General features: G+C 45.9%; 1 protein-coding gene across 2 annotated transcripts in view; it reads left to right on the top strand.

Annotated features, from left to right (window-relative positions):
- Positions 1–16,581, top strand: part of ZZEF1 (zinc finger ZZ-type and EF-hand domain containing 1) — a 1,404,152-nt gene that overhangs the window by 718,449 nt on the left and 669,122 nt on the right. For both annotated transcript variants that reach the window (XM_069226690.1, XM_069226689.1), the window contains exons 36-37: positions 6,824–7,086; positions 11,161–11,321. In XM_069226690.1, coding sequence (XP_069082791.1) covers positions 6,824–7,086; positions 11,161–11,321 — 424 coding nt within the window. The remainder of the gene's footprint in view (positions 1–6,823; positions 7,087–11,160; positions 11,322–16,581) is intronic.

The raw sequence follows: 16,581 nt of genomic DNA, 5'->3' as shown, positions 1-16,581 counted from the left end.
CTTTTAAATTGCTCATCTTTGACCTCTGCACCCGACCGGCCCTGTGTTGCTGGTGGCGGATGTTTGGTGTTATCTTGAACCTCGAACGGTGTACTTCGTAAATTCCGGAGACTGAAACTGTAAGTGTTGTACTTACCTGTAAACCGACCTAACTTTTCTTCCCCCCAGGAGCTGTTTCTGAAAATTGCAGTTTCCATTTTTAAAACCGATTATTGCCAATATTTCAAAAACGTTATTACTTACCGATTTCAAACAAAGTACTGTTGGTACCCGTGTGAAATACGAAAATTTTAAGGTACTTACCTGCAATCTGGATCTTGTGGTTATAAAAATAAATTAAGAAAATATATTTTTGCTATATAAAAACCATTGGTCTGGAGTTAATTCATTGAGTGTGAGCTTCTTCTATTGTCTGTGTGTGTACAACAAATGCTGTGCATTATCCTCTGATAAGCCTACCTGCTCGACCACACTACCACAAAGAGAGCATTAGTCTTATCTACTTTAGCCTCCGTTAAGCCTCTGGGGAACCCCTGGACTCTGTGAACATTTTGATATAGTAAATGCAGAGCCAGCTTCCTACAAAGGGGTTATTGTTTGTTAATTTGTTGAGTTGAATATATTACCAAATTGTTGTTGCCTACTTAAGAGCTTTTTGTTGTAAATGTCAAATGTACAGGCATGCTAGTAATCGTAGGGGTGAAATATAATAATACATGTAAGGCTTCTGGAGAAAATGTAGCTTAGTTGAAAGTGTTGTCTTTGATTGTCAGGGAAGGTTATTCACTTTTCCAATTCAAGGGCATTTTTAGCACTCCTGTGAAATATTTTGAAAACGCTGCTGTTTGTGAAATAGCAGTAGTCAAAATTGGGTCTGGCACTTAAAGCCTGATTTAGAGTTTGGCAGACAGGTACTCCTTCCCAAACTTGACAGATATTCCGTCTGTATTATTACAAGTGTAGTGGGATGTAGTGCACTTGTTATAAGACGGGCGGTGGGATATCCATTATGTTTGTGACTAGTGTCTCATTCAACAAACTCTAAATCAGGTCATTAGCCTCCGTACAGTTACAGTTGTGAAAAATTATAGTAATATACTAATATGTATGACAGATAACATATATTTCTTTATCTCTGGCCATTTTGTAGCAACTGTTTTCCAACACCCTCTCCCTTTATTCCCCACTGCATTGTTTATTTTGACCTCCACTGACTGGCACTAAAATTATTTCACAATAAGGTTCATGGCTATTTGTGCAATTCTGTGATGTCATGGTAAGCACCTGAAAACATCCTCACTGGATCAATCAATCAAAAATTTATAAAGCCAGCTACTCACCTGTTAGGGTCTCAAGGCGCTGGGAGGGGGGAGCTATTGGTCGAATAGCCATGTCTTGAGGCATTTTCTGAAGGCCAGGAGGTCTTGGGTCTGGCGTAGTTGGAGCGGTAGGGAGTTCCAGGTCTTGGCGGCGAGGTAAGAGAAGGATCTTCCTCCGTGATGGTGCGGTGCATGCGGGGGACGGAGGCGAGGGTGAGGCTGGCGGAGCGGAGCTGGTGGGCAGGGGTGTGGAAGGTGAGTCTGTCGTTGAGGTAGTCCGGACCTGTGTTGTGGAGCGCTTTGTGTGCGTGGGTGAGTAGTTTGAAGGTGATCCTCTTCGATACGGGTAGCCAGTGTACCGTACCTCTCTGAGATGGGCTGAGATGTGGTTGCGGCGTGGGACGTCAAGGATGAGTCGGGCGCAGGCGTTTTGGATACGTTGCATTTTCTTTTGTAGTTTTGTCGTGGTTCCTGCCGAAGTCCAGTCGGCTGCTGACTAGGGCGTGGGTGACTGTTTTTCTGGTTTCTGCTATTTTGAATATCTTGCGGAGCATGCGGAGGGTGTTATAGCAGGAAGAGGAGACTGCGTTGACCTGTTGAGTCATGCTGAGTGCTGAGTCAAGGATGATTCCCAGGTTCCGTACTTGGGTGGTGGGGGTCGGGCGGCTCCGAGGGAGGTAGGCCACCAGGAGTCGTTCTAGGCAGAGAGGTTGCTGCCGAGGATAAGGACCTCTGTTTTGTCAGTGTTTAGCATGAGGCGGCTTGATTCCATCCAGTTAGAGATAGCGTGAAGTCCCTTGTGGAGTTTGTTTCTTGCTGTTGTGAGGTCTTTCGTGAGGGAGATGATCAGCTGGGTGTCGTCTGCTTAGGATACTATATTGATGTTGTGGGATCGAGCGATGTTGGCGAGGGGAGCCATGTAAACGTTGAAAAGTGTTGGGCTGAGGGAGGATCCTTGAGAGACGCCACAGACGATTTTGGAGGATTCGGACAGGTAGGGAGGAAGGCGGACTCTCTAGGTTCTGCCGGAGAGGAAAGAGGAGATCCAGTCGAGGGCCTTGCCGCGGATCCCGGTGTTGTGGAGGCATGTTCGAAGGGTGTGGTGACAGACGGTGTTGAAAGCGGCAGAAAGATCCAGGAGGATGAGCGCTGCGGTTTCGCCTTTGTTGAGCATGGTCCTGATGTCATCTGTGGCAGCAATGAGTGCGGTCTCCGTGCTGTGGTTCTTGCGAAATCCAGATTGGGAGGTATTGAGCGCTTTGCTGTCTTCCAGGTAGCGGGACAGTTGGCTGTTCACAATTTTTTCGATGACCTTCGCTGGGAAGGGGAGGAGGGAGCTAGGTCGGTAGTTAATGGGGTTATCTGGATCTGCTTTGGGTTTCTTCAACAGGGCGTTGACGTCGGCGTGTTTCCATCTCTCCGGGAAGGTGGCTGTCTAGAAGGAGCTGTCGATGATTGCGCAGAGGTGGGGGTGTGATGATGTTGCAGGCTTTGTTGAAGATCTGGTGCGGGCAGGGGTGCGAGGGGGAGCTGGAGTGGATGGAGGCCATGGTGTTGATGGTTTCTTCATTGTTGACGTGGGTCCAGGAGCATAGAGGGTTAGTGTTGTTTGATGCGTCGGGTTCTTGGTTGTTTGTGGTTGGCTGATGGGTCTGGGGTTCTAAGCTGTTGTGGATGTCTTCGATCTTTCGACGGAAGTGAGTGGCGAGGGAGTTGCAGAGTTCCTGTGATGGCGAGGGTTCATGGGAGCTGGTCCTGGGGTTGGAGAGTTCTTTGATGATGCCGAAGAGCTCTTTGTTGTTGTGGGCGTTGGTGTCTATTCGGCTTTTGTAGTTGGTTCTTTTGGTAGTACGGATCAGCTGGGGATGTTTGCAGATGGCAGTCTTGAGGGCGGTGTGGTTGGATTCGGTGGGTGCAAGGCGCCTGGTCTTCTCCATTCTTCATATAAATTAGAGTACACTGTTCCAAACTATTCTAACATCCTAGGAGACCTGGAGTCTCAGGAGCAAGAGCCCTCAAGCATCACAATGGATGACTGGCATCATCATCGGGAGATGCTCCTCGCCAGGCCGGCGCTGCAACGCCTGACGGGCTTCCCGAGGGGGGCTCTACGCCGTGCTATTTTGATAGTAACTGATGGGTTCTACTATCTAAGCATGGCTGCCTGCATCCAGGCACCAGCATAGGTTGGAGAGAACAGACAAATGTGTATAAAATTGGTTATTCATCACCAACACATCATAATTTTAATCAGTATAAGGAGGATGAAGTCCAAGATTAAAAAATGTGTGAAATTAACACTAGAGTGTAATGCTCAGTAACTTTAAAAAACAACGAACCTAAGGGGACTATAAATTGTATAGTGCCTCTAAACCAAGGTCAACATGTTTTGCGTCCTTACGGTCCATCCGGATCCATTGATGCTTCATCAGGACCAAAACCATAAGAATTAAACCTCTTCTCCAAATTATAATAACAAAAAAATGGAAACACCCTCACTTAGGATTGAAAACCTTCACTTACATTGAAGTCAACTGGTAAAGTCAGGTCACCCATCCCCAAATTGAGACCGGGCTCCTCGGGACGCACGTTCTAAGGACTCACATAAACAAATTTTGTTAATGGTCCTATGCTATGGACCTACCCTCTGGACGGCGCCCCGCATTGTTCTCCATTCTTCGACATTCCCGTTTGGAGGCCTGCAGGTCGGGGGTGAACCAGCTGGCCTTGGGTCTGTGGTGGGAGTCTGAGGGTTGTTTGAGTGGCGCGAGGGTGCTGGCGCAGGCTTCTAGCCATTTGTGCAGGTAGGTGGCGGCTGTGCTGGGGTCCCAGGTCCTGGGAGGGGGGTGCCTGGGTGAGGGTGGAGATCAGCTATCCTGTTGAGATTCTGTTCCAGTAGCGGCGGGGGGGGGGGGTTTGTGGTGAGTGACCGGCTTCTGAAAGGAGAAATGGATGCAGCGATGGTCAGTCCATAGGAGTTCGGTGGTGTGGCTGAAGGAGACGTGGTTGCTGGCTGAGAAGATGGGGTCGAGTGTGTGTCCTGCGGGGTGGGTGGGTGACGTGACGAGTCGCTTGAGACCGAGGTTGGCGAGGTTGCCTATTAGGTTGGTGGTGTTGATATCGTTGTTGTTTTCTAGGTGGAAGTTCAGGTCGCCGAGGAGGATGTAGTCCATTGAGGCGAGGGCTGGGGAACTGATGGTGTTGGCGATGTCATCGCAGAACTGCGGTCTGGTGCCTGGGGGTCTATAGACCAGTGTTCCTCTGAGGGTGGTGTTGGCGTTGATATGGATTTTGGAATGGAGGTGCTCAGCAGATTTGATGGTGTCGTGGGTGCTGGTGGAGACTCTTATGGTGTTATTGTGGACTATGGCGATTCCTCCTCCTGATTTGTTGCTGCGGTCTCTTCTGGCGATCTTGTAGTTTTCTAGTATGGCTATGGCTATGTCTGGTTCTGAGGCCGAATTCATCCCAGTTTCTGTGAGGAATGCGACATCGGGCGAGGATGTGGTCAGTAGGTCCCAGAGTTCGATTGCATGCTTGCGGACGGAGCAGGTGTTAAGCAGGATGCATCTTAGGTGGCTGTCTGAGGCTTTGAGTTGGAGCTTGGAGGTTAGGTTGCAGGTGAAATTGCAGGCTTTGCAGGAGAACGGTCCTTTGGTGCGCATCAGGGTGGACTGGAAGCAGATGGAGGAGCGTCATGGATTGAGGGCATGGAGGTCATAGGCAGTGTAGTGGTGATTGGTGGTACGGGGCGTGTTGGCCAGGGGGTCTGGCGCTGGGCGCGGTCTTGGCGTGGACGGGCATAGACGGGCTTGTCTTTGGCGCGCCAGCGGCGCGTCCGCACTGCAGCCGGCATATGAGGGGAGGTGGGAGGGAGTGGCAGCTGGGAGGAGGGTGGGGATCGACTAATGGAAGGGCAGGGGGGCGGGGCAGCAGGGCTCTGAGGCGGGAAAAAACAGGGAAAGGGAAAACGGATCGGAGAATCGAGGTGGAAGGAGGGGGGCGGGGCGCAGCGGCGATGCAGAGACAAATAAACGAGGAAAAATAAAATTACCAATTCAGGAAGGCAGCTGAGTGTAGCGGTGGTGAGGAGGAAGCGACCTGCGTGCCAGAAGCAGGGTCAGAGGTCGCTACCTTCACTGCGCTGCGGCCGGCATAAGAGGGGAGGTGGGAGGGAGTGGCAGCTGGGAGGAGGGGGGATCGACCAATGGAAGGGCAGGGGGGCGGAGCAGCAGGGCTCTGAGGCGGGAAACAACAGAGAAAGGGAAAACGGATCAGAGAATTGAGGTGGAGGGAGGGGGTCGGGGACGCAGCGGCGATGCAGAGACGAATAAACGGGGGAAAAATAAAATTACCAATTCAGGAAGGCAGCTGAGTGTAGCAGTGGTGAGGAGGAAGCGACCTGCCTGCCAGAAGCAGGGTCAGAGGATCCATTTTTGGTTTTCATTTATGGCTATTTAAAATGCCTTTGCACTTTGCAAGGAGTGTGTCAGCATTTCTTATTTTTCTGTTTTTTGACCAAGCTTATGATGTTGTCTGTTTCAATCATAAAGAGAGGAAATCGGTTTAGTGCGTAAACAGATCAAGACATTTAGTGGTACTTCTCATTTGTCACCAATTCGAAGCACAACTTTCGAACAAAAGTTTCTGAGTCTTCCATTTCTCATTAGTATGTGGTCTGTATGACGTATTAATGTAAAATTGAAATAGATCAAGTTCATCACCATCAAAACAATTACGTCTGTGAATTTACAGAAACCAACCCAGGTCTCTGAGATTCATTTAAATCAGTGGTCTCCAATCTTTTTAATGCCACGCCCCCTCAGTTGAAAAATAAAAATCATTGGCCCCCACATCAGAAGTTTTCACAATTATTTTATAAAGATGGCAATGTTTAAATATGTCTAGACCTATTTCAACATTGCATTTAAGTACTGTTACCTTTTTTTAAAATGCATTAACATGCTTCTGCTTAAATCAAAGGCCTGTTATCTGTATAATGCTTCTTTTAGCCAGAGTCTGCCCCCCCCCCCCCCCCCCCCCCTCTTCCCGGGATCACTTGAGGCCCCCCAGTTTAAAGACCTGTGATTTAAATGCATCTAGTAAATGGCGCTCTCTAGACGCAAATTGTAGAGAAGATTTTTAAGTTGGCAAGGCTGTTCTTCAAATACCAGGAGCTCTGACTGGCCTAGCTGTCACCATCTTTCCACAGTTTTAGGTTTGGGCATATCTTTTCACATTTTAAGACTTGAAGGCATCTGGATGTGTGAGTAAGAAAAAGTTTCTTTCTAGTAATTGCTCTGCTTCACTTGTTGCCAAAGCTGTATGGTACTAACACCTAAAAAAATCCTTTAAGTGTTAACATAGCACTACAAATCGGATTGCTGGACAGAACATGATATAGGTATCAGAATTGTATAGGCTCTCTCAACTAACATTTGGTTTTAATTTTCTTGATATTTCACTGACCAATCTTTAATATGCAAAACCTTTTTTTCTTTTAGCCATATGCCTACTCACAGCATTACAGTTTATCCAATGGTGACTACTAGGATCAGTGATCAACAAAGACTTATTCAGCCATATATACACAACTATTCCTGGCTCCTGTTTACAGCATTGGCACTGTACAGCTCAGATTTGACAAGTCAAGAAGAAGTAAATGGGGAGAAGCTTGATTCACAAGCTCTCTCACATGCAAGAGTATTGCAAAGCCGCTGCACAGAACTCCTTACCAACTGCTTGATAAAAGCACAGCAAGGAAAAGGTGAGCAATCTTATTAAATTGTGTCACTGAGTTATGTGTAAACTCTACGCCATGTGGCATTTTCTTCCGTATCTGGCTGTTGTCTATATATTATGGCACTGATTCAGACAGAGAGGTGTAGGAGGCTGGCCTGGTTTGTAGTGGGTACCAGTGGTACTTGCACCTTATACCAGGTCCAGTTATCCCTTATTAGTAGAGTGTAGTAGTGTTCTAGCAGCTTAGGCTGATAGAGGTAGCTATAGCAGAGCAGCCAAGGCTGAATTAGGAGACATGCAAAGGTCATGCAATACCACTTATTTCATATAGGTACTATATCATAAGAAAGACAATACTCATAGTTACTCAAAATAAAGGTACTTTATTTTAGTGACAATGTGGCAAGAATATCTCAGAGGATATACTCCCTTAGGAGGTAAGTAACATACACAAAATATACACAACTAACCAAATCAGGTAAATAAAACAGTCAGAATGTAGTGCAAACACTGTAAAACAAAATAGGATGCAATAGGACTAGGGGCACCACTAACCATATACTAAGTAAGTGGAATGTGAACCACGAATGCACCCCTAGGCAAGTGAAGTTTGTAGAGGGTCGCTGGGAGTGTGAGAAAACACCTAGGTGTAAAGGAGACCCCATCCCCGGAACCGAGGAAAGCAGGAGTAAAGTACTACTATTTCCCCAAAACACACTAGAGTCGTGATAAAGGATTTTGCAAGGATCACAGCAGACTGCAAAGCACTGAAGACGGTTTCCTGGACCTGAAGACCTGTAAAGGAAGGGGACCAAGCCCAAGAGTCGCTAAAGTGTCCAGTGGGGCAGGAGCCCACTAAACCCCGGATGAAGGTGCAAAATGGCTGCCTCCGGTTGGAAGAAAATTATGGCTTTGCACCAACGAAAGGAGGTAGGAGGTTCTGCTTTGTGCAGATGTCCCACGGCGTGCTGGAGGATGCCGAGTTGTTTCCTTGGCAAAATACCGCAAACAAGCCCTGCTACCTGCAAGAGTCGCAGTTGAAGAAAAAGGGTGCTGCTCGGGCCCAGGAAAGACCAGGATGTCGCCACTCAGGAGGGGAGACAGAGGGGGGCCCTCAGCAACCAGAGAGCCCACTGAAAGGAGGGAAACACCTGCAGGAGTCCTTGAACACGGGTTCAAGAAGACTGAACACAGCGGTAGTCTCAACACTGCAAAGAGAGGCCCCATGACACCGGAGGTCTACTCAGGGAGCTGAGCATCGCAGGACGGAGTGCTGGGGACTTAAGCTCGGCTGTGCATGCAGGATTTCTTGAAAATGTGCACAGAAGCCCTTGTAGCTGCAGATCACACGGTGCACAGGATTACTGTCTGGGGAGGGGAGGCAAGGACTTACTTCCTCCACATATGGACAGTTGGACCACTGCACAGTCGGGGTCACTTGGGTCCACTACCTGTGTTCCAGGGGCCACGCTCCTCAGGATGAGAGGGGACCCAGAGTACTGGTGAGGCTGTAGTTTGGTGCCTGCTGGAGCAGGGGGAAGATTCCATCTACCCACGGGAGATTTCTTTGTGGCTTCCAGTGCAGGGTGAAGGCAGGCAGCCCCCAGATCATGCACCACCAGGAAACAGTTGAGAAAGCCGGCAGGATCAGCCGCTACAGTGTCGCTGGTAGTCATCTGGCTACTTTGTTGCAGTTTTGCAGGCGTCCTGGAGCAGTCAACGGTCGATCGTTGGCAGAAATCGAAGAGAGAAGTGCAGAGGAGTCCTGGTGGATTCTTGCAAGTAGTAATCTGAGGAGAAGCCCACAGGAGAGACCCTGAATAGCCCTGAGAGGAGGATTGGCTACCTACCCAGGTATGCACCAGGAGGGGTCTCAGACGTCCCCTGTTGGCACTGGCCACTCAGAGGCCTCCAGAGTGTCCTCACACCTCTGAAAACAAGATGGAAAAGGTCTGAGACACACTGGAGGAGCTCTGGGCACCACCCCTGGGGTGGTGATGGACAGGGGAGTGGTCAGTTCCCTTTCCTTTGTCCAGTTTCGTGCCAGAGCAGGGACTGGGGTTCCCTAACCCGGTGTAGACTGGCTTATGCAAGGAGGGCACCATCTGTGCCCTTCAAAGCATTTCCAGAGGCTGGGGGAGGCTACCCCTCCCCAGCCTGTAACACCTATTTCCAAAGGGCGAGGGTGTAACACCCTGCTCTCAGAGGAAATGCTCTGTTCTGCCTTCCTGGGACTGGGTTGCCCAGACCCCAGGAGGACAGAACCCTGTCTGTGAGGTTGCAGCAGCTGTAGTTGCATTGCAAGCCTCAGAGAGCTGGTTTGGCAGTACTGGGTATCCATAGTGGAGCCCCCAGGATGCATTGAATTGGCTCCCCAATACCATATTTGGAATGAGGGGACAATTCCATGATCTTAGACATGTTACATGGCCATATTCGGAGTTACCATTGTGAAGCTACATATAGGTATTGACCTATATGTAGTGCACATGTGTAATGGTGTCCCCGCACTCACAAAGTCCGGGGAAATGGCCCTGAACTATGTGGGGGCACCTTTGCTAGTGCAAGGGTGCCCTCACACTTAGTAACTTTGCACCTAACCTTCAGCAAGTGAAGGTTAGACATATAGGTGAATTATAAGTTACTTAAGTGCAGTGAAAAATGCTGTGAAATAACGTGTGCGTTATTTCACGCAGGCTGCAATGGCAGTCCTGTGTAAGGGTTTGTCTGAGCTCCCTGTGGATGGCAAAAGAAATGCTGCAGCCCATATGGATCTCCTGGAACCCCAATACCCTGGGTACCTAGGTACCATATACTAGGGACTTATAAGGGGGATCCAGTATGCTAATTAGAATTGGTAAATGTAGTAGCAAGACTATAGTGACAAATTTAAAGGCAGAGAGAACATGAGCACTGAGGCTATGATTAGCAGAGCCTCAGTGACACAGTTAGGCACTACACAGGCTTTCACATTTAGGCCACAAACTATGAGCACTGGGGTCCTGGCTAGCAGGATCCCAGTGAGACAGGCAAAAACATACTGACATCTATGTAAAATTGGGGGTAACATGCCAAGAAAGATGGCACTTTCCTACAAGAGGCAAATGTAAAATGTGTATATTATATCAGGAGCTCCTGCTTCCATTGCCACTACAACAAATGTTTGCCAGTAACACCACCACAACAGTGAGCAAACTCATCGAAACAGCATCAGCAAAATCACCCTTATCAAGTGGGAGACATGCATACAAACAGCATCAGCAAAATCATCCTTATCAAGTGGGAATAGTGCAGCAAGCAATTGCTAGAGATTATGCCAAAATGTTACTGAATAAAACCATGGTGTAAGTACAGCAGACTTGTTACATACTGTGAAATAACTATTTTGTCACATTTTCCAGACCTGTAACACATATGGCTTATTTAAGGCAAGTAGGTGGGCTATTGAGCAGGTCATGAGGTGCATAAAGGTTCTTCCTTGAATGCTAACAATATTATACCTGTTCCTTTGGAGCTGGCCCTATCCCCACAAATCCTTATAATTTGATGCACATGTCAGTGGATATGGTCAAAATGATATGATTTGATTCCAGTTCTCCAGGTGTAAAGTTAAGTAACTTAGCTACTTGACCACATTGAGTTCATGCCGATTCCATGGCCACTCTGCACACGGACCAGGATGAAAGAGGGTGGCATTATGTTCTCTTGAATTTGCATTGCTCTCAAAAACTACTCCATCAGAATTACTGCCACTGCCACAATTTTACCTGTGCCTAGTGGGGGTGCAGTTTCCATTGCTAGGGATTGCATTTGTATATCCTTTTGTGAAACACTATATCAGGGCTTGGTGTAACTGAATACCCTTAGCACTTGCATTGACAGTAACCACATTCGACAGTCATGTGAAGGTTTGTCTTTAGAATGCATTTGGCATGTAGCTGGTTGGTTTCATTGGTGATTGGATGTTACATATCAGACAAACCTACACTTTGAACTGCACAGGAAAAGACTATTTTCGATCGAACAAGGAAATATTTTGTAATAAATATATAGTTGTATAAGGTAGATTCTACATTAACCCTAGAACGTTTAATCGCAGGTGGCAAGGCTTCATTTATGCTCCCGTTCACTGAAAATGGGACACCATCTGTCAGCTCTTCCATGGACAAAACAGCAGAACCTTCAGAGGACACCGCAGGTGGTGAAGTGTTGCTAACTTTAGACAGAGAAGTAAAGGGAGCACTCCAAACCTCTGATAATGTAAGTAAGATCCTGCATCTAAATATATATATATATATATATATATATATATATATATATATATTCATAAATGATTTATATGATTAATTTGTCTTCTCTACTTCTAGGATTACATTGTTCCAGTTTAGTTGGACGTTGAGTAGTGGTTTCAATAACCCCCTAATTTTCAGAAGCACTTTGGATTGTTATGCAAGTGGGTTTGAGGCACCTGTATATATTACAGTTCCAGTTTTACGGTCTATGTGCACACTGTTGTCACCAACACAGTACCAATAGAAAATAATTTCTTGTTACTCTGTTGCTAAATGCACCTTAAAAGTGATTTACTGATGGTCATATGCTTAAGTGGCATAGCATACCCTTATTTGCAGAAAGGTTTTATTGGACAATAAGTTATCTATTGATAATAGCATCTTAAGCATTATCAGCACGAAAGGGAACAATAAAGGTGTTTGGCTGGTGTGTCCTGGTAGTGTGAAAGTACAGGTGCTGTGTTAAAGGTAGTGTGTGCCTGCAGTTTATTTTTATTAATTTGAATTTTCCAAAATGGGTGGTGGCATGGTCAATGTATGAATCTTGCCCCAGTGACATCACATATTTTCTTGTGTGAGAACCACGGGAGGATCGAACAATCCCTTATTGTGCATGTGAAGTAGAAACACATATGAATACATAAAATTATTAAAGTAGATAATCACAGGACCTAGCATGGAAGTTAAACTGAACTGCAGAAATTCTGTTTTCTGCCATCTTTCAAAATATTGGTCACCAGGATTGCAGGCTAATAAGAAAACAGCCACAGGCGTTGCTCTGGTGACACCAGAGATGTATCATATAAATTATGTGATCTGAAATCTTTACTAATGAAAAAACTGAATTTCGTTTAAGCTTTCAACACTTTCCGTGGTTCCATGGAAAAGTAGCACATTACCTTAGAGACTAAATTATGTTACTTCCTAAAATCTGTGCTCTAGTAATGCACATGCCTTGATAGAGTGAAAGACTCGCCTTTACTGCTGTCAGAGTTTGAAAGATGGATACATCTTTATGCATTCAGCAAACCATTTTATAAAATTGTCCTAATTACTATCTTTTCAAAATTGTTGATGCACTTTAGTGCCGCTTTGGGAGATTGAGAGGTTCACAAAAAGCAACTTTCATAACTCCTCTTTACTGAATATTCTTAACTTGCAATGATTTAAAAAATCCCAGTGATGAACACATTTCAAACAATAACAGTGACGTTTAGGGCCAGATGTATCATTCTTTCAAATAGCGATTACCTAATTGCGATTATCTGCGAATCGCAATTACATAATTGCTATTTGAATGTATGAAACTCCAGGAGTTTCATTTAGCGATTCCACGTGGTTCACAAATCGACCTACCTCCTTAATATTCATGAGGTAGCAACCTTTTTATTTTTTTAAATGCATCCCGTTTTCTATAAAAATGAGAAGTTTTCTTTTAATTTTTTAAGAGCAGGCAATGGTACGTGGAACCACTGCCTGCTCTTAAAATATGTTTTCGCATGCATTCACAAAGGGGAAGGGGTACTTGAAGTAGGTGGTAAAATGTGAATGTTTTGGGACCGCATTTGGGTCACAAAACATTCCTACATCCCACTGTGATTCGGTATTAGGAAGGGACGCCCTTAACACGCCCCTTCCTGAAACCAAATCAGTATGTAGTCACAATCCAATTTGCAATTTGGTAACAAGTTACCGAATCGCAAATTGGAATTCATAAATACCAAAATGCATTTTTGCGATCGGGCTATTTGCGATCGCAAAAATGCATGATACATCTGGCCCTAAAATCTGTCCCAAGCCTCATGTTTTCTTTAATGTTTATTTGTTATCTTTAAATTTCTCAATTACCCACTTCATTCATATTTTGATGAATATTTCTATTTCCAGATTTCTCACTTTTTAATGATCTCCAAGCACCAGATGAAATCTGGAAATTTTACAATTGCCCTACTACACTTAGAAGTATCCATCTGAACACCAAATTGCTTACCTTTTGTAACATTCTTTCTGGTGGATACTCTATCTAACCACAGACTTCTCACAGCACTCCCTTCTCCCTATTAAGTGGAATGGTGTCTTTCCAATCTGTCATCATTGGTCCTGAACAAGAGGTCTGCACACTATCACATTGATTCTTTTATTGGGGGCCGTACCCCATGCCACAGAGACAGTCAAGAATAAAAGGGACATCAGTGTGCAGGGGTGGCAGTGATATGCAGCTCAGATGTTCCTTCCGGGATAGGATGGACCCCACGAAGCCACTTGCTGGTGCTCAAAGAAGTGCCGAGCAAAACGTTCGGATCCAGTATGAGACCTCTCGGTATTTACAAGGTGAGGAATCTGCATTCAGATAGGGTATCCACCAGTAGAAGTGTTATCTATAAGTTGTTCTTTCATTGTATCAACATAATCATCCTTGTAGGAAGCTGGCTCGCTATGTAGTTCACTAAAATGAAGTACACTGTACAGAGAGTCCAGTGGATCCCCAATTGGTTTGCAGAGGCAAAAGTAGATAGGACAAATGCTCTATTTTGTGGTAGTGAGGGCGAGTAGTTAGGCTTATCAGATGGGTAGTGCTAAGCATTTGTTGTACTCAGCGGCAATAAATGACTCGCACTCAAAAAATAAATCCGATAGCAGTTTAGAAAAAAAACAGTTCTTTTTATGTATACTTTGAACCCAAGAACTTCATTATAAGGTACGTAGGTTTTCAAGCATAAATACTTTTTAGTCGCAAAAAGCGACACGGTGCGATTTCAGAGTTCTTCAATGTTAACCTATGGGAGGAAAACCCAGTTGGCAAACAAGCACTTATTGACTACTTGTGGGAACAATCTTGTAGACTTAAGGTGAGTAATGGCAAGGGTCAGGACCACACTAACAGGTCACTCCAGGCAGCACTGGGGCGGCCGGGTACAGAGGTGCAGGACGCATCAGGTGCCCGATGTATTTCAATGGGCATTGGTCTCTGTGGATTTAGACTGCAGGCTCCTGCTTGGAGGGGGGGGGGGTAGTCGGAGTCAACCAACAGGTAAGTTGCAAACCGTGCACCTTTGGTCCTGTTGTCCAAGGCCCAGGGGAGACGCAGGCAGGGGTGTCTTTTGGCGTCAGGTTTCTTTGTCCTGTAGCACTCACAATTTTGGGGTCCTGTGGTCTGAGGCTGCAGGCATCGTTGTAGAGTCCAGGAGGGGTGAAACCACAGTGGAGTCGTGCTCAGGGGAGCTGCGGGATGTCATTGACACCAGAGGTCCACTTTAACTCGGACCAGCAGCAACAAATGCTGTGGGTGCTTTAGGTGTCAGGGTCTCTCACCACAGTAGCTGCAGGAGAGGGGGGGGCCTGCATGCAGAGGCTGCAGGCGACTTCAGGGAGTCCAGGAGGGGTGAAACCACAATGGTCTCGGACTCTGGATAGCTGGGGGACCTTGGGGACCTTGGTTGCACTGGATATCCACTCCCAATCAGGTTGGTGATGGCCGGTGCAGTGGTGACTTCAGGCGTCAAGTCTTTGCGGTTCTGGAGGTTACAGAGTCCTTTCTTTGAAGTTGGTTGGAGGGCAGGTCCACTGCTGACAGGAGACTTGAGTCTTTTTCAAAGATAGGCAGGATCTGAGTTCTAGAGGGCCACCTAAATACTCAATTTAAGGACATTATTGGAACTGCCAGGTGGCAGCCCTTAGGGACCCACTTTAGTACCCCAGGCTCTAGGTTTCAGTGGTACCATTTACTAGGGACTTTCAAAGGGTGCTAAAAGCTTTGCCAATGGGAAAAAACAACCATGCAGTTTTAGGGGAAAGAGATCTTGCACGGGGAACCTAGTTAGCAGGAACCCAGTGCACTTTCAGTCGAAGTTACATCAGATACCAGGCATAAAATAGGGAGCTAATCATGCCAAAAAGGTTGCTTTCCTACAGGTCCTAATACATTTCTTTCACAAATTTGGGAGCACAATTTATAGATTCTCAGTTGCTCTTTATTGTAGTGCCATTTACGACAATTTTTCTTTTGATCCCCATTAATTATTACAAAATGGATTCATGCTGGCTAATCGTATCTTATCTAAATGCACTTGTATGTGAGCCTTCATATATGAACTGGAGGTACCTTTTGCTTGTTCAAGAGCAAGTGCTTCTTTCCCAGTACCTTGTATCAAACACATAAGTAAAATATATTCTGTAAAATGTTCACTTCTCAGTTGAATGTAAAATATACTCGTAGATGAATACCACCCAGTAGCTACAGATTAGGGGGAAACCTGAAATTATTTAGTTAAGCTTACCTGTGTTGAATTTAAAGATGTTAACAAGTGGTTTGCTTAAAATAAAGGAACAAGCTAGATCAATGGCAGTACTGGAAGAGGTTTATTAACTCACCTTTATCCTGTTTCTTGTATTGGCAAACATTAGTCCTTGCAGTTAATAAAATGTTATATGTAATTTAGGCTAAATCGGTTTTGCCTATACCTGTGGAAAGAGACTTCAGAAATGGTCTCCATCTCCCCAATTGTTTAAGAGAGAAAGAAGAGGACACTTTTCGTTAATGTGTTGTCACTGTAATGTGCTGTAAAGAAATAATTGAAACTGGCCCTTATAGAAATGTTAGAGGCAGTTTGAGTCTTTCTCATTTAGTACACTACCAAATACCCCGAAGTATTGCATATATCTGATAGAGACAACTAGCCGCAGATTCCTTATATTAGAATTCTCCCCAGGCGCCAGACTGGATCTGGAAATTTTTCCTCAGCAGCACCTCTGCGCGTCAGTAGAGGGCATCAAGCGACTCCGCAGCGACGTCGTCCCTGGACATGTCAGCAGAGTCCATATATTCCCTCCTCTGACGTGCTAACATCAGTTTCTTCTTTTCCACGCAGCAATGCGGATCCGGTGCCTCAAGTACCTCAGGCCCCTTTGTCCTTTTCTACCCGACGTTGAGAATTTAGTATTACCATTTCTACATAAGTCATAGTGTATATGCCTTTTGGGTTTAAGCCCTGTGGATCCCGTTCCCGGCTGATGTCGGTCACGGATCCTCATTCCGTCTGTTTGTAGTGTGTGGGGTCTTATCACAATGCTGACTCCTGCCATCGTTTGAAGCCGAAGTCTTTGAGGGAACGTCGCATGAAGCTCCTTGTGGCACGTGCGGACAAATCCTCTTTGCGGCGGCGTTGCAGTCCGTCTTCATCTTCACGGTTCTTGGAGCGCTCCAGGAGTCGTTCTCTGATGGTTCTGTC

The sequence above is a fragment of the Pleurodeles waltl genome, chromosome 3_2, assembly GCF_031143425.1.
Source record: "Pleurodeles waltl isolate 20211129_DDA chromosome 3_2, aPleWal1.hap1.20221129, whole genome shotgun sequence".
NCBI lineage: Eukaryota > Metazoa > Chordata > Amphibia > Caudata > Salamandridae > Pleurodeles > Pleurodeles waltl.
The sequence above is the reverse complement of the archived record's forward strand: the minus strand, read 5'-3'. Positions and strand labels throughout refer to the sequence as shown.